At 42.2% G+C, this 18,055-nt stretch overlaps 3 protein-coding genes across 3 annotated transcripts in view; all 3 read right to left on the bottom strand.

Annotated features, from left to right (window-relative positions):
- Positions 1 to 16,980, bottom strand: part of LOC308110668 (protocadherin gamma-C5-like) — a gene marked incomplete at its 5' end in the record, with an annotated part of 84,748 nt that extends 67,768 nt beyond the window's left edge. Inside the window, one exon of the mRNA XM_080465117.1 lies at positions 14,596 to 16,980. Within this exon, the coding sequence (XP_080321243.1) occupies positions 14,596 to 16,980 (2,385 nt within the window). The remainder of the gene's footprint in view (positions 1 to 14,595) is intronic.
- Positions 5,134 to 7,358, bottom strand: LOC308110908 (protocadherin gamma-A11-like; the record flags this gene model as incomplete). The annotated part of the gene is given in 2 exon segments (XM_080465528.1): positions 5,134 to 5,165; positions 5,168 to 7,358. Coding segments are annotated over 2 exon segments (2,223 nt in total).
- Positions 7,903 to 13,842, bottom strand: LOC308110907 (protocadherin beta-16-like; the record flags this gene model as incomplete). The annotated part of the gene is made up of 3 exons (XM_080465527.1): positions 7,903 to 7,952; positions 8,152 to 9,555; positions 11,526 to 13,842. The coding sequence occupies 3 exons, from the start codon at positions 13,840 to 13,842 to the stop codon at positions 7,903 to 7,905; spliced, it is 3,771 nt and encodes a 1,256-aa protein (XP_080321653.1).
- Positions 16,981 to 18,055: the final 1,075 nt, after the last annotated feature.

The following is an 18,055-nucleotide window of genomic DNA, read 5'->3' as shown; positions in this document are numbered from 1 at the left end:
GTATGCCTCATATGAGCTCTTCTCAAAGACAGGTGCGTTATCATTTACATCAGAGATCTGTAAGGTGAGAGTGACGCTGCTGGAGAGGGAGGGCACTCCCTCATCAGAGCAGGTTACTGTGATATTATACTCAGAGGTTCTTTCTCGGTCTAAATCACTGTCTGTCACGATGCTATAAAAATTACTTGAAGTACAAGTAATCGAAAATGGTATATTTCTGTTAATAGCACATTTAACTTTTCCATTTTCGTCCGAGTCGGGATCATTTACGCTCATTACAGCGACCACGGTGCTCAGACGTGAATCCTCACCGATCGTATTTGATGATGAAATTATATTAATAACCGGACTGTTGTCATTAATATCACCCACATCTACAATTACTTTACTAGAATCAGAAAGACCTCCGTGATCCACAGCCTCAATATCAATTTCATATTTTTTGATTCTTTCATAATCAATTGGGCCATTTAGTAGAAGGCTCCCATCTTCATTAATAAGAAATAAATTTGGATTGATTGCATCACTACTACCAACAACATAACTAATCTCTCCATTCGAGCCTTTGTCTGCATCGGAGGCACTCACTTTAGTAATCAGTTTTCCTTTGACAGAGTCCTCTTTGACACTTGCTTTGTAAACGTTTTTTGTAAAAACAGGAGCATTATCATTTGCATCCAACACTGTAATATGAATTTGCATTGTCCCGGACCTTCGTGGATCTCCTCCATCGACAGCTGTCAATAACAATGACGCAAACTCCTGCTTCTCTCTATCGAGGGGCTTTTGTAAAATCATTTCTACTTTTTTGCCACCATCAGATTGGCTGTGTAGTTTGAGAATAAAATTATCATTGGGCTTTAGTGTATAGCTTTGAAGACCATTAAGTCCTATATCTGGATCGATCGCTTTTTCTAGCATGAATTTAGAGCCGACAACTGCCGACTCGCTAATTTCAAACCTCCTTTCTTCCTTTTTGAATACAGGGGCGTTGTCGTTAATATCTGTGATTTCGACGGTAACTGGGAATATTTCGATGGGATTTTCCACTGCGATCTGAAAATGCAAAGCACAGGGTGTCGTCTGCGCACAGAGAGCTTCACGGTCTATCTTCTCTTTGATAACGAGCAGTCCCTTTTCTCTGTTGAGCTGAATGTACTCCGCATTGTCTCCTGTATGGATGCGAGCTTTTCCAGCCAGCAATCGTCTAACATCCAATCCTAAGTCCTGAGCTATGTTACCAACCAGAGAGCCTTTTGCCATTTCCTCGGGAATGGAGTAGCTGACCTGGCTGAGCGCTGACTGCAGACAGAAGACCGACAAAAACAACACTACTTGCCGTTTCATTGTTCTACCGAGCACATCCGTTGAACAAAAATAATGTTATCTCCTCGTTTTCCAGTCAGTGATTCCGATGCAAATGCAACAGAAAAGCAGTTCTCCTTTTCAACAGGAAAAAAAAAATATTCCAACAAGGCATTCCGTGTTTTCTATTTCGGTTACTGTCGACGAAGCGGTGTGCAGAGAATCTCCTCGCTCATGTGAGACCTCAGAAGACGTCCCCGTTTAAATATCAATTTAAACTCAGTGGAGCTGGTCGACAGCGGCCCACCGAGTTCAAAACAAGAAATTGCAAGGCAAAATCGGAATAAAACCCTGGTATTACTTCAATGGCAGCTGAAGATAATACCATAGGATTCAATAACTTTTTCAATCGAAAGAACATAGTTATTATCCTATGCGTAATAAAAAACACTAACAAATGACAAATTCATCGACAAATCAATACATAATGAAACACACTTGCTCTTAAAAAGAGAAAGAAAAATGTAAAGAAAAATACAACTGCAGTGGAAAGCAGTGCCATTATCTTCGCTGTCCAGGGTTCTGAAGCTGAAGGCATTTAAAATTCTAACGCTGAAATATAAAATAACTAATTCGTTAAAAAAAAAGAAAGATCATAATCTAACCTCGATGGGAGAGTCAGGTTCATCCAGGATGCTCTTCTCACTTTGTATCCGCTGCATCGTCCCTGTTGAACTGGGGTCCATTATCAGCACGTTCTGACTACCAGCTCTGCCGAACTTACAGTCACTCTTTCTGGAGTCAGTCGTCCTGCACACCTCGTAATTGTACACATGTTGGAGAGTTCCTGTCCCCAAAGTGTCTGAGTATCGTGGTGGATAATATGGAATCACAGGCAGGTTGGAGTGATACAGGATGCGAGACTGTCTCCATCTGTAGATTTTCACTGATATAATCACCACCACACAGGTGATGAACAGGAAGGAAACTACAGCCAGAGCCAACACTAAGTAAAAAGTCAGGTTGTCATTGTACTCCTTGTCGTGGATCAGGTCGGTGAACTCTGACATCACTTCAGGGAAGCTGTCCGCCACCGCAACGTTCACAATGACTGTAGCTGAACGAGAGGGCTGTCCGTTGTCCTCCACTATAACAGCCAGTCTTTGTTTCACTGCATCTTTATCATTCACCTGGCGGATAGTTCTGATTTCTCCATTCTGTAAACCAACTTCAAACAGCGCCCTGTCTGTGGCTTTCTGTAGTTTATATGAGAGCCAGGCATTCTGTCCAGAGTCCACATCAACAGCCACCACTTTTGTCACCAGATAGCCCACATCTGCTGAACGAGGCACCATCTCAGCCACCACAGAGCCACCAGTCTGCACTGGATACAGGACCTGAGGGGGGTTGTCGTTCTGGTCCTGGATCTGGATTTTTACTGTCACGTTGCTGCTGAGTGGAGGAGAGCCTCCATCCTGAGCTTTTACACGAAACAGGAAATCTTTGATCTGTTCGTAGTCAAACGAGCGTACTGCATGGATGACTCCACTATCTGCACTGACGGACACATATGAGGAGACTGGCACTCCGTTAACAGATGAGTCCTCCAGGATGTAAGAAACACGGGCATTCTGGTTCCAGTCAGTGTCTCTGGCTTTTACTGTGAATATAGAGACACCTGGTGTGTTGTTTTCTACGATGTATGCCTCATAGGAGCTCTTCTCAAAGACAGGTGCGTTATCATTTACATCAGAGATCTGTATGGTGAGAGTGACGCTGCTGGAGAGGGAGGGCACTCCCTCATCAGAGCAGGTTACAGTGATATTATATTCAGAGGTTCTTTCTCGGTCTAGATCACTGTCGGTCACGATGCTATGAAAATTACTTGAAGTAGAAGTAATCGAAAATGGTATATTTCTGTTAATCGCACATTTAACTTTTCCATTTATGCCCGAGTCGGGATCATTTACGCTCATTACAGCGACCACGGTACTCAGACGTGAATCCTCACCGATCGTATTTGATGATGAAATTATATTAATAACCGGACTGTTGTCATTAATATCACCCACATCGATAATTACTTTACTAGAATCAGAAAGACCTCCGCGATCCACAGCCTCAATATCAATTTCATATTTTTTTGCTTTTTCATAATCAATAGGGCCATTTAGTATAAGGCTCCCGTCTTCAGTGACATGGAATAATTTAGATATTCCTCGCATACTATTTACTATAACATAATTCATTTCTCCATTTGAGCCTTTGTCTGTATCCGAGGCACTCACTTTAGTAATCAGTGTTCCTTTGACAGAGTCCTCTTTGACACTTGCTTTGTAAACGTTTTGTGTAAAAACAGGAGCATTATCATTTGCATCTAACACCGTGATATGAATTTGCATTGTCCCGGACCTTTGTGGATCTCCTCCATCGACAGCTGTCAATAACAATGACGCAAACTCTTGTTTCTCTCTATCGAGGGGCTTTTGTAAAATCATTTCTACTTTTTTACCACCGTCAGACTGACTGTGTAGTTTGAGAATAAAATTGTCATTTGGCTTCAGTGTAAAGCTTTGAAGACCATTAAGCCCAATGTCGGAATCTAATGCGTTCTCCAGAATAAATTTTGAGCCGACAATTGCCGACTCGCTTATTTCAAATCGCCTCTCATCTTTTTCGAATACAGGGGCGTTGTCGTTAATATCTGTGATTTCGACGGTAACTGGGAATATTTCGATGGGGTTTTCCACTGCGATCTGAAAATGTAAAGCACAGGGTGTCGTCTGCGCACAGAGAGCTTCACGGTCTATCTTCTCTTTGATAACGAGCAGTCCCTTTTCTCTGTTGAGCTGAATGTACTCCGCATTGTCTCCCGTATGGATGCGAGCTTTTCCAGCCAGCAATCGTCTAACATCCAACCCTAAGTCCTGAGCTATGTCACCAACCAGAGAGCCTTTTGCCATTTCCTCGGGAATGGAGTAGCTGACCTGGCTGAGCGCTGACTGCAGACAGAGGACCGACAAAAACAACACTACTTGCCGTTTCATTGTTCTACCGAGCATATCCTTTGAACAAAAATAATGTTATCCCCTCGTTTTCCAGTCAGTGATTCCGATGCAAATGCAACAGAAAAGCAGCTTTCTTTTTCAACAGGAAAAAAAATATTCCAACAAGACATTCCGTGTTTTCTATTTCGGTTACTGTCGACGAAGCAGTGTGCAGCGGATCTCCTTGCTGGAGTGAGAGCTCAGAAGACGTCCCCGTTTATGTATCAATTTAAACTGAGTAGAGCTGGTCGACAGCGGCCCACCGAGTTCAAAAAAAGAAAGTGCAGGCCTTAATCTTAATAAACACCCTGGTTTACTTAAGTGACAGCGAAAGAAAATACTACTGATGAAGAAAAACATTTTTTTTCACCACAACAAGAAAGTATTTTTTTCTGCGTAATCAGTAAATGACAAAAAAAGAAAAAGAAAAATCTAGTCATGGATATATAACGAAAGACATTGCTCTCAAACAGAGTAACAAAAATGGTACAAGAAAATGTCAGCAGAAAGGAGAAAGCCACTCATTTTCGCTGTCCAAGGTGCTGAAACTGAAGACGGTTCAAATTTTGACATTAAAGTATAAAAGAAGGAATGAGTTTTACTATATAAATATTGTCTAACCTCGATGGGGGAGTCTGGTTCATCCAGGAGGTTCTTCTCATTCTGTATCCGCTGCATCGTCCCTGTTGAACTGGGGTCCATTATCAGCACGTTCTGGCTACCAACTCTGCCGAACTTACAGTCACTCTTTCTGGAGTCAGTCGTCCTGCACACTTCGTAATTATACACATGTTGGAGAGTTCCTGTCCCCAAAGTGTCCGAGTAACGTGGTGGATAATATGGAATCACAGGCAGGTTGGAGTGATAAAGGATGCGAGACTGTCTCCATCTGTAGATTTTCACTGATATAATCACCACCACACAGGTGATGAAGAGGAAGGAAACTACAGCCAGAGCCAACACTAAGTAAAACGTCAGGTTGTCATTGTACTCCTTGTCATGGATCAGGTCGGTGAACTCTGACATCACTTCAGGGAAGCTGTCCGCCACCGCCACGTTCACAATGACTGTAGCTGAACGAGACGGCTGTCCGTTGTCCTCCACCATAACGGTCAGTCTCTGTTTGACTGCATCTTTAACATTCACCTGGCGGATAGTTCTGATTTCTCCATTCTGTAAGCCTACTTCAAATAGCGCCCTGTCTGTGGCTTTCTGTAGTTTATATGAGAGCCAGGCATTCTGTCCAGAGTCCACATCAACAGCCACCACTTTAGTCACCAGATAGCCCACATCTGCTGAACGAGGCACCATCTCAGCCACCACAGAGCCACCAGTCTGCACTGGGTACAGGACCTGAGGGGGGTTGTCGTTCTGGTCCTGGATCTGGATTTTCACTGTCACGTTGCTGCTGAGTGGAGGAGAGCCTCCATCCTGTGCTTTAACATGAAACTGGAAATCTTTGATCTGTTCGTAGTCAAACGAGCGCACTGCATGGATGACTCCACTATCTGCACTGACGGAAACATACGAGGAGACTGACACTCCGTTAACAGAGGAGTCCTCCAGTAAGTATGAAACACGAGCATTCTGGTTCCAGTCCTTGTCTGTAGCTTTGACTGCGAATATAGAAAGACCTGGTGTGTTGTTTTCCACGATGTAGGCCTCATATGAGCTCCTCTCAAAGACAGGTGCGTTATCATTTACATCAGAGATCTGTAAGGTGAGAGTGACGCTGCTGGAGAGGGAGGGCACTCCCTCATCAGAGCAGGTCACTGTTATGTTATATTGTGGAGCGACCTCTCTATCTAAAGCTACTTCCGTCATCAAACTGTAAAATCCAGTCATTGTGTTTTGTATTCTAAAGGGAATGTCATCATCAATGCTACATTTTACATCTCCATTTTTCTCAGAGTCAGGGTCATTTACGCTCAGCATAGAAATTACTGTATTCTCAGGAGAGTCCTCTAAAATGTTTTCTGATATAGAGAGTATTTTCAATTGAGGGCTATTATCATTGACATCTGTAATATCAATTATAATCTTACTCGAATCAGACAGCCCTCCATTATCTATTGCCTCGACATCGATTTGAAAGACTTTATTTTTTTCATAGTCTATGTCACCAGTTAAGATAACCTCTCCTGTTTTTCTGTCAATCTGAAATAAGTCGGCTAACCCACGCTTGTTATTTGAAATGGCGTATGTTATTTCTGCGTTCGACCCCCCGTCTCTATCTGATGCAGTCACAGTTAGAATACTGGTGCCTCGCGGGGAGTTCTCCGTTAGAGTGGTTTTGTATACAGATTTTGTGAAAATCGGTGCATTGTCGTTTGCATCTAACACAATGATAGTTATCTGCATTGTGCCTGACATCCGCGGCTGTCCGCCATCCAGAGCGGTTAATAACAATGACATTTTTTCTTCTTTTTCTCGATCTAGAGGCTTCTGTAGGACCATTTCGACCTTTTTACTCCCATCAGCTTGATTTTCTAGTTTCAATGCGAAGTTAGTTTTTGGATTAAGTGAATAGCTTTGAAGCCCGTTTGTGCCAATATCAGCATCGATGGCTTTCTGCAGTACAAATTTAGATCCAATAATGGCAGATTCGCTTATTTCAAAGCGTTGCTCACCCGTTGTAAAAACAGGAGCATTATCATTTATGTCGGTGATTTCTATTGTTATCCGAAACAGTTCCATCGGATTTTCCAGAATCAGTTGAAGATGTAAAGCACAGGGCGTCGTTTCTCCACAGAGTGTCTCTCTGTCTATCCTGTCTTTGATAAGGAGGACACCTCTGTCTCTATTCAGCTCGACATATTCCGCACTGTCTCCCGAATGAATCTGTGCTCTGCCCGATTTAAGCCGTTTAGGATCCAAACCCAAATCCTGAGCAAGATTACAGACTAACGAACCTTTCTCCATTTCTTCGGGGATGGAATAGCTGACTTGCCCGAAGACGGAGGCGAAAGAGAGCACCGAGGCGAACAACAGTACATGCAGTCTCATCTTCTGGTCTTAATATTCCTTTCTTCGCGTAATAAAAGTGTAATCCACACGAAGTATTTTAAAAATTCAGTCCGTGTCTCGACCAAATGCTCAACCACAACAACAGCAAAAAATGAATAAATAAATGAATAAAAAATCCGCTCTTGGTTTCCGTGGCGCAAGATTCCAAAGGACGGAAGACCATTTGCGTGTGTTTTATTGTCTGCAAGATCAGAAAATAAAGGGGAGGAACATTTGCCACCAGCCTTATGTACGACTGCCACACTCTGGCCAAAAGCGGCCCTTTCTCTTCAAAACACGAAACAGCAAAATCCTATTTGAATGATGTGACAAAGGTAGAAATACTTACCAACATAAATTTCTATAAAATATTATTATTATTATTATTATTATTATTATTATTATTATTATTATTATTATTATTATAGTCGGCGAGGCTCAAGAAAATTGAAAATCTTTTTTTATTTTTTTATAAGTCATGGTAATAAAATGCAAAGATAAAATTGTGAAAAATTACTCAGAGATTAGTTCATCCTTCCATCTTCTAAGCAATTCTGTTCAGGGTCAGTGGGTGCTGGAACCAAGACCAGCCAACTATGGGCGAGGTCAGGGCACCTGTCAACTGTCCATTACAAATATTGCAAATTCACAGAAACAAACAACCACACAGACCTACATTCACACAGGTGGGCAAGACCATATTTTAACTCCCGGATTGAGAATGATAGAAAACAGACGAAAGGTTTTCAACAGATCAATGATGATAACATATTTTGTTGAAAGGTTTCAGTACCAAAATAATAAGATGGCAGTCTAACCTCTATAGGAGAGTCAGGTTCATCCAGGATGCTCTTCTCACTCTGTATCCGCTGCATCGTCCCTGTTGAACTGGGATCCATTATCAGCACGTTCTGACTACCAGCTCTGCCGAACTTACAGTCACTCTTTCTGGAGTCAGTCGTCCTGCACACCTCGTAATTGTACACATGTTGGAGCGTTCCTGTCCCCAAAGTGTCCGAGTAACGTGGTGGATAATATGGAATCACAGGCAGGTTGGAGTGATACAGGATGCGAGACTGTCTCCATCTGTAGATTTTCACTGATATAATCACCACCACACAGGTGATGAAGAGGAAGGAAACTACAGCTAGAGCCAACACTAAGTAAAAAGTCAAGTTGTCATTGTACTCCTTGTCGTGGATCAGGTCGGTGAACTCTGACAGCACTTCAGGGAAGCTGTCCGCCACCGCCACGTTCACAATGACTGTAGCTGAACGAGAGGGCTGTCCGTTGTCCTCCACTATAACGGTCAGTCTCTGTTTCACTGCATCTTTATCATTGACTTGACGGATAGTTCTGATTTCTCCATTCTGTAAACCAACTTCAAACAGCGCTCTGTCTGTGGCTTTCTGTAGTTTATATGAGAGCCAGGCATTCTGTCCAGAGTCCACATCAACAGCCACCACTTTAGTCACCAGATAGCCCACATCTGCTGAACGAGGCACCATCTCAGCCACCACAGAGCCACCAGTCTGCACTGGGTACAGGACCTGAGGGGGGTTGTCGTTCTGGTCCTGGATCTGGATTTTTACAGTCACGTTGCTGCTGAGTGGAGGAGATCCTCCATCCTGAGCTTTAACATGAAATTGGAAATCTTTGATCTGTTCGTAGTCAAACGAGCGCACTGCATGGATGACTCCACTATCTGCACTGACAGAAACATACGAGGAGACTGGCACTCCGTTAACAGATGAGTCCTCCAGGATGTAAGAAACACGAGCATTCTGGTTCCAGTCAGTGTCTGTAGCTTTTATAGTAAATATAGAGAGACCTGGTGTGTTATTTTCTACTATGTAGGCCTCATATGAGCTCTTCTCAAAGACAGGTGCGTTATCATTCACATCAGAAATCTGTAAGGTGAGAGTGACACTGCTGGAGAGGGAGGGAACTCCCTCATCAGAGCAGGTCACTGTGACGTTATATTCACAGGATGTCTCTCGGTCTAAATCAGTCTCTGTCACTAAACTATAAAAATTATTTGATGTTGACATAATGGACAGCGGGGTGTCACCATTAATAAAACAGTGAACCTTCCCGTTTTCATTTGAATCTCGGTCTTGAACGTTCATCATTGCAACGACAGTGTTAGTTTTAGCGTGTTCAGAAACTGTGCTTGATTTTGACATTATATTAATAGCTGGTTTGTTGTCGTTAATATCCACGATTTCAACTTTGACTTTGCAAGAATCTGTAAGTCCGCCATCATCACTTGCACGTATGTTAATATGATAACTCTGTGCGTTTTCGTAGTCCATTTTTCCAATCAGTTTAATTTCACCCCGGTTCTCGTCGATCTGAAACAGTGTATGGGCCTGATCTAAACTGTTTGTGATATAATATTTCACTCTGCCATTTGTTCCAGTATCTGCATCTGAAGCACTAACGGTGGTTATAATCGTTCCTTCTGGTGCATTTTCAAACACCGTGGCTGTGTAGGCTGACTGCGAAAAAACAGGCGCGTTGTCATTGCTGTCTAACACCGTAATGAAGATTTGGATCGTTCCTGACATTAGCGGATCACCACCATCAAACGCAGTTAAAATTAAAGGTACGGACTCCTCCTTTTCTCTGTCAAGAGGCTTTTGTAAAACCATTTCAATTCTTTCCGTTCCATCACCTTGAATATCCCGTTTCAGTACAAAGTTATCTGTGGGTTTGAGTTCGTATTTTTGCAAGCCATTTTTGCCAACGTCTAGATCTATTGCTCTATCCAAAGCAAATTTCCCACCGATTATAGCTGATTCGCTGATTTTAAAATGCACCTCGTTCTTTTCAAAAGTGGGGGGATTGTCATTTATGTCTGTAATCTCGACTTTAACACTGTAAAACTCCATGGGATTCTCCAAAATGATCTGAAAATGTAAAGCACAAGGCGTAGTCTGCCTGCAAATCTCTTCTCTGTCTATTCGCTCTCTCACCAGCAGGACTCCGCGGTCTTTATTAAGATCTATGTATTCCGCACTGTCTCCGGTATAAACACGAGCTTTGCCAGATTTCAGTCGTTTTACATCTAAACCCAAATCCTGAGCAATATTCCCAACTAAAGAGCCATTTGGCATTTCTTCTGGGATGGAATAGCTGACCTGGCCGAAAACAGCGCTCAGATAAAGAACCGAAGAAAACAACAGTACTTGCCGTCTCATTGTTCTATTCGATATATTCCCAATAAAATCTAAAAGCGCAAAGAATATTCCATCATGAGCTAATGTCCATCACATTCCACAATCGAAGGTTTTCCCCAGAAGCATTCGCACTGATATAAAACAAAACAAAAGACGAGTTTTAAAGCGCCGTCCTTCTGTTGGCAGACACCGACGGTTTGAGAATCTGTCTTTCTTTTTCTCTCTTATAATAGAAGGGGAGGTTTGTCTAGATATCTGCGGTGTAAAATCATGAGATTGGCCAACAGCGGCTCTACGAGTAAAAAAGTTGAACTACAGGATGTTATTATAACATTTACACATCAAATATTATTCTGTTAGAAGACCTCTAAAATGTGCTGCAGCCAAAGAACATCATTGATCAAAACGACTTCATATATTTATATATATATTTATATATTTTTTTTTTATAATTACAATGTGTATCAATTACAACACAATGTTGAAGTCTTAAATAACATCATTACTACAGAGGAAACTCAAAATTCAATGAACATATCTCATCACGAAAACAAGTCAGTCAATTAGACTCACATATTAAATTAAAAGATAGACAGATAGACAGATAGATAGATAGATAGATAGATAGATAGATAGATAGATAGATAGATAGATAGATAGATAGATAGATAGATAGATAGATAGATAGATAGATAGATAGATAGATAGATAGATAGATAGATAGATAGATAGATAGATAGATAGATAGATAGAATAACCAACACTCTTGCAGTAACTCTACTCTGCCACTGTCCATGGTGCCGAAGGCAGAAAGAAGAATGACAGCTTGCTAACATGATTTGCACTGAAGTAAATCTATTTATTTCAAATAGCAAGACCATAATTTCTTAGTTGAGATGAACATCAGGTGGCCATGCGTAAGGAAAATGTTAAAGCAGTCTAACCTCTATAGGAGAGTCAGGTTCATCCAGGATGCTCTTCTCACTCTGTATCCGCTGCATCGTCCCTGTTGAACTGGGATCCATTATCAGCACGTTCTGACTACCAGCTCTGCCGAACTTACAGTCACTCTTTCTGGAGTCAGTCGTCCTGCACACCTCGTAATTGTACACATGTTGGAGAGTTCCTGTCCCCAAAGTGTCCGAGTAACGTGGTGGATAATATGGAATCACAGGCAGGTTGGAGTGATACAGGATGCGAGACTGTCTCCATCTGTAGATTTTCACTGATATAATCACCACCACACAGGTGATGAACAGGAAGGAAACTACAGCCAGAGCCAACACTAAGTAAAAAGTCAGGTTGTCATTGTACTCCTTGTCGTAGATCAGGTCGGTGAACTCTGACAGCACTTCAGGGAAGCTGTCCGCCACCGCCACGTTCACAATGACTGTAGCTGAACGAGAGGGCTGTCCGTTGTCCTCCACTATAACAGTCAGTCTTTGTTTCACTGCATCTTTATCATTCACTTGGCGGATAGTTCTGATTTCTCCATTCTGTAAGCCAACTTCAAACAGCGCCCTGTCAGTGGCTTTCTGTAGTTTATATGAGAGCCAGGCATTCTGACCAGAGTCCACATCAACAGCCACCACTTTAGTCACCAGATAGCCCACATCTGCTGAACGAGGCACCATCTCAGCCACCACAGAGCCACCAGTCTGCACTGGGTACAGGACCTGAGGGGGGTTGTCGTTCTGGTCCTGGATCTGGATTTTTACCGTCACGTTGTTGCTGAGTGGAGGAGAGCCTCCATCCTGAGCTTTGACAATAAACTTGAAATTTTTAATCTGTTCATAGTCAAACGAGCGCACTGCATGGATGACTCCACTATCTGCACTGACGGACACATAAGAGGAGACTGGCACTCCGTTAACAGATGAGTCCTCCAGTAAGTAAGAAACACGGGCATTCTGGTTCCAATCAGCATCTGTAGCTTTTACTGTGAATACAGAGAGACCCGGCGTGTTATTTTCGACTATATATGCCTCATATGATGTCTTTTCAAAGAAAGGTGTGTTGTCATTTACATCAGAAATCTGTAAAGTGAGAGTGACGCTGCTGGAGAGGGAGGGCACTCCCTCATCAGAGCAGGTCACTGTGATATTATATTGAGAAGTGAATTCTCTGTCTAAGGGGATCTCTGTCACTAAGGTATAAAAGCCATTCGATGTAGACTGTATTCTGAAAGGTGTGTTATAGCCTATTTTACAATCAACGTTGCCGTTATTGTCTGAATCAGGATCATTAATGCTTAACATCGCAATTACAGTATTTACCGGCGAGTCCTCTGATACAGACTCTGATTTAGAAACAACGTTTATTTGTGGGTTGTTGTCATTTACGTCAATAATCTCAACGACCACCTTAGTTGAGTCAGAAAGCCCACCACTGTCGATTGCTTCAATATCAATTTGATAAGTGTTTGCCATTTCATAATCTAATTCACCCGCGAGAATAATCTCACCGGTTTGGGAGTTTATTTTAAACATTTTGGACAAAATGCGGTTGCTGGTTGAAATCAAATATGATACATCACCGTTTGAGCCTATGTCTTTATCAGAAGCACTTACAGTCGTTATGCTCGTGCCTTTGGGTGCATTTTCGAGTATTTTTATTGTGTACATATTCTTTTCGAATGTCGGCGAGTTGTCATTCACATCTAATACAGTAACAGATATCTGCATTGTCCCTGACATCTGCGGCTCTCCCCCGTCAATAGCAGTCAACAATAGTGACATGGATTCCTGTTTCTCTCGATCTAGAGGCTTCTGGAGGATCATCTCCACCTTTTTACTGCCGTCTGCCTGGTTTTCCAGTTTTAGTACGAAATGATCGATAGGAGTCAGTGAGTACTGCTGTAAGCCGTTCATTCCTATGTCGGAATCCACTGCTTTTTCCAGGATGAATTTCGATCCTATAACTGCAGACTCGCTAATTTCGAAGCGCTTGTCTGAATTTGTAAAACTCGGTGTGTTATCATTGATGTCGGTAATCTCAACTGTTACACGAAATAATTCCATCGGATTTTCCAGAATTAACTGGAAATGCAAAGCACAGGGCGTTACTTCTCCACACAAAGCCTCTCTGTCGATCCTTTCCTGGACAAGCAAGACCCCCTTCTCTTTATTCAGGCCGATGTATTCCACGCCGCCTCCCGTGTAGATCCGAGCTCTACCAGATTTCAGTCTTTTAAGATCCACGTCCAAATCCCGTGCAATATTTCCAACTACTGATCCTTTAGCCATTTCTTCAGGAATCGAGTAGCTGACTTGCGCATGTACAAGGCTGACGCAGAAGAGCATTAGCAAATACAGTACTTGCCGTCTCATTGTTCTGCGCGATGTCGTTTTTTTACTTCCAACAACGAAAATAAACATTCCTGTTTCAGCCAGGGCATAAAACAAGACAAAAAAACACCCTTTGCACAATAGTATATGGATAAAATCCGAAGTATTCAGCTCGGTAGTCCCACACAAGGCTCTATCTGAATGCGACCAGCTTTCACGGACTGTGTCTTTCATATCAGTAGTGAAGCAGGACCCGGTCAGAAAAACACCCAAAACACCCAGTCACATCTCGACACGCTTTCCAACAGCGACCCTCTGAGTTGAAATTCTATATTACAAGACTTCATGTAAAATAAAAAACAATAAACACATAAAATAAATGCAGTGAAAAGACGTAAGGACAGCCTGACTGACACATAAAGCTGAATTCACTCATATTAGCATTTCACAAAATGTTTAAATTGAAAATGTATGCAACAGGTTTGGTAGAACATTCAAATATTAACTCCAAAAATAGCCTTTCTGAACTGCAGTGGATGGAGGTGAAACAGATGACAAACAGCAGCTTCTTCCATCAGCACCACAGTTGTGTTACGAGTTGCTGTCCATGGTACTGGAAATGTGAGTTCGTACATGATATGCACTTTATACATACTGTGCAGAAACTTGTTTTGCACATGTTTTCTGAAGCAAACTAAACAAGCGCACTGTGATATGGCATTAATCTGCATGGAAGGGGAAATAATGCTATTGTAGCAAAATTCTAACCTCAATAGGAGAGTCAGGTTCATCCAGGATGTTCTTCTCACTCTGTATCCGCTGCATCGTCGCTGTTGAACTGGGGTCCATTATCAGCACGTTCTGACTACCAGCTCTGCCGAACTTACAGTCACTCTTTCTGGAGTCAGTCGTCCTGCACACCTCGTAATTGTACACATGTTGGAGAGTTCCTGTCCCCAACGTGTCCGAGTAACGTGGTGGATAATATGGAATCACAGGCAGGTTGGAGTGATACAGGATACGAGACTGTCTCCATCTGTATATTTTCACTGATATAATCACCACCACGCAGGTGATGAAGAGGAAGGAAACTACAGCCAGAGCCAACACTAAGTAAAAAGTCAAGTTGTCATTGTACTCCTTGTCGTGGCTCAGGTCGGTGAACTCTGACATCACTTCAGGGAAGCTGTCCGCCACCGCCACGTTCACAATGACTGTAGCTGAACGAGAGGGCTGTCCGTTGTCCTCCACTATAACAGCCAGTCTTTGTTTCACTGCATCTTTATCATTCACTTGGCGGATAGTTCTGATTTCTCCATTCTGTAAGCCCACTTCAAACAGCGCCCTGTCAGTGGCTTTCTGTAGTTTATATGAGAGCCAGGCATTCTGTCCAGAGTCCACATCAACAGCCACCACTTTAGTCACCAGATAGCCCACATCTGCTGAACGAGGCACCATCTCAGCCACCACAGAGCCACCAGTCTGCACTGGGTACAGGACCTGAGGGGGGTTGTCGTTCTGGTCCTGGATCTGGATTTTCACTGTCACGTTGCTGCTGAGTGGAGGAGAGCCTCCATCCTGAGCTTTAACGCGGAACATAAAATCTTTGATCTGTTCATAGTCAAACGAGCGCACTGCATGGATGACTCCACTATCTGCACTGACGGACACATAAGAGGAGACTTTCACTCCGTTAACAGATGAGTCCTCCAGTAAGTAAGAAACACGGGCATTTTGGTTCCAGTCAGCATCTGTAGCTTTTACTGTGAAAATAGAGAGACCCGGCGTGTTGTTTTCCACTATGTAGGTCTCATATGAGCTCCTCTCAAAGACAGGTGCGTTGTCATTTACATCAGAGATCTGCAATGTGAGAGTGACGCTGCTGGAGAGGGAGGGCACTCCCTCATCAGAGCAGGTTACTGTGATATTATAGTCAGCTGATGTCTCTCGGTCTAATTCATTATCGGTCACCAAGCTAAAAAACTTTTTTGATGTTGTTTTCATTAAAAAGGGCATTTGCTCGTTGATATTACACGTGACTTTGCCATTCCCTCCAGAGTCAGGATCCTGAACATTAAATATAGTTACCACAGTTCCTGGCCTGGTATTTTCTGATACAGAATTGGTTTTGGACATGATATTAATAGATGGGTGATTATCGTTTGTGTCGGTTACATCAACAATAATCTTACACGAATCTGTTAGTCCTCCTTCATCACAAGCTTGTACGTGTATTTCATAAACCTGAGCCTTTTCATAATCCAGGTTTCCAATTAAAGACACAATACCGTTGTCTTCTTCAATTTTAAACAAAAGAGACACATCATCCAACGTATTTGTTATTGAATACAACACGTTTCCATTCGAGCCTTCATCAGCATCTGATGCACTTACGGTGCACAATATTTTACCTTTAGGAGCAGTCTCAGTTATAGAAACCTTATAGATTTCCTGCGTAAATACTGGGGCATTGTCATTTGCGTCCAGCACTGAAATTTCAATTCGCATTGTACCTGACAGCTGAGGGTTTCCACCATCAACAGCCGTGAGCATTAAAGAAAGGTGATCTTGCGCCTCTCTGTCTAGATGTTTTTGCAAAACCATCTCCACCTTTTTACTCCCATCCTGCTGACTGTGGAGCTTCAGATGAAAATTATCTGTGGGTTTTAACGAATAACTCTGCAATCCATTCACACCCACATCGAGATCCATTGCTCTTTCGAGCACGAATTTTGCCCCGATCACGGCCGACTCGCTGATCTTAAATTTCATCTCTTCCTTTTTGAAACTCGGCGCATTGTCGTTGATGTCATTGACTTCGACCGTTACTGTGAAAAATTCAATCGGGTCCTCCAGCGTAATTTGAAGATGTAAAGCGCAAGGTGTTGTCTGCGCGCACAGCGCCTCTCTGTCGATGCTCTCTTTAATGAGAAGGACTCCCCTGTCTCTGTTCAGCTCGATGTACTCTGCATTGTCTTCTGTATATATGCGAGCTTTACCCGACGTTAGCCTTTTCACTTCTATCGCTAAATCCTGCGCTATATTACCAACGAGGGAGCCTTTGGGCATTTCCTCGGGAATGGGGTAAGTCACTTGCCCGACCACTGAGCTTACGGTAACAATCAAAAGCAACAACAGTACTTGCCGTCTCATTGTTCAGTCCGAAAATATTTATCCACCAAATAAACGAGATGTGGAAGGAATCAAGTTCCAATTCGCAATTTTCCTCAATGACACAATATCCCAGAAGAGAAAAAAAGGGCTTGTTCGTGTATCCTGAATCTGAAAAAAGTGAAACGCAGCGAGAAAACCTCATGCCTTTCTTCAACGACTGCTGTGTGCTAAATGTGTGTGTCTTTCTCTGTTTAATGTATAAAAATAAGCGACGGACGCTCTCCTTTAGTCGACAGCGGCCCTGAGAGTCCAAACAAGTGCACTGCAGGAAACAGCAAAAAGAGCTTCAATACACGAGATTGTGATCAGCAGTCCCAGCTGTTACCTGTCATCTCGCGATGAGTTATAGCTCATTCTACAGAAAACAACTCAAATACTTTATTTTCATAATTGTTTTGAGAGTTCAGTTAGGATAGCAATGTGGAGTGAAATGTTTCCAGTGCAACTTGTTGAGATATTTTCATTGCTTTACTATATTACTTCATAAAATTGTATACATTGTGCAGACAGTGAATTTGAATAGTTAAGTATATAAAATAGATATTTCAGAAGATTAACAATAAACATTTGATTTAAAAAGGTAGCGATTGCAAGAGCTGGTCACAATGACCAAACTATTGGGCTGCAATGCAAAATTGGAGTTCAGGGTTTTAGGAGTTTAATAGTCGTTATTGTGGTTTATTCTAGTGTCACAGTCTTAAAAGTGGTTATGGTTTATTGTGGTTTTGTTATCGTAGTTACTTTACTTTTGTAAAGTGTAATGTTTACCCGACCGTGATTAAGAAGGGTAGTGTGTTTGATCTCGTCCTGCCACTGTTTAAACCAATCTGTTCAAAGATTGCTAAAATACAATCCCCTAGTCACTGCAAGGCACATTAAAAAGTCCTCTATCAGCATTATTCTTTAACGCCACTCACCGCAATATGTTGTGGATACTTCAAGGTTGAACAGTGACACAAAGGCAGAATAAATTAAATGAAATGATCAAATATTAAAATTAATTGTCTGTTATATTCATGAACTCACTCCTGGGATAAAACATTCAAGGTGATTT

This window comes from Lipophrys pholis (assembly GCF_963383615.2).
Source record: "Lipophrys pholis genome assembly, chromosome: 6".
Taxonomy (NCBI): domain Eukaryota; kingdom Metazoa; phylum Chordata; class Actinopteri; order Blenniiformes; family Blenniidae; genus Lipophrys; species Lipophrys pholis.
This window is presented reverse-complemented; position numbering and strand designations above follow the sequence as displayed.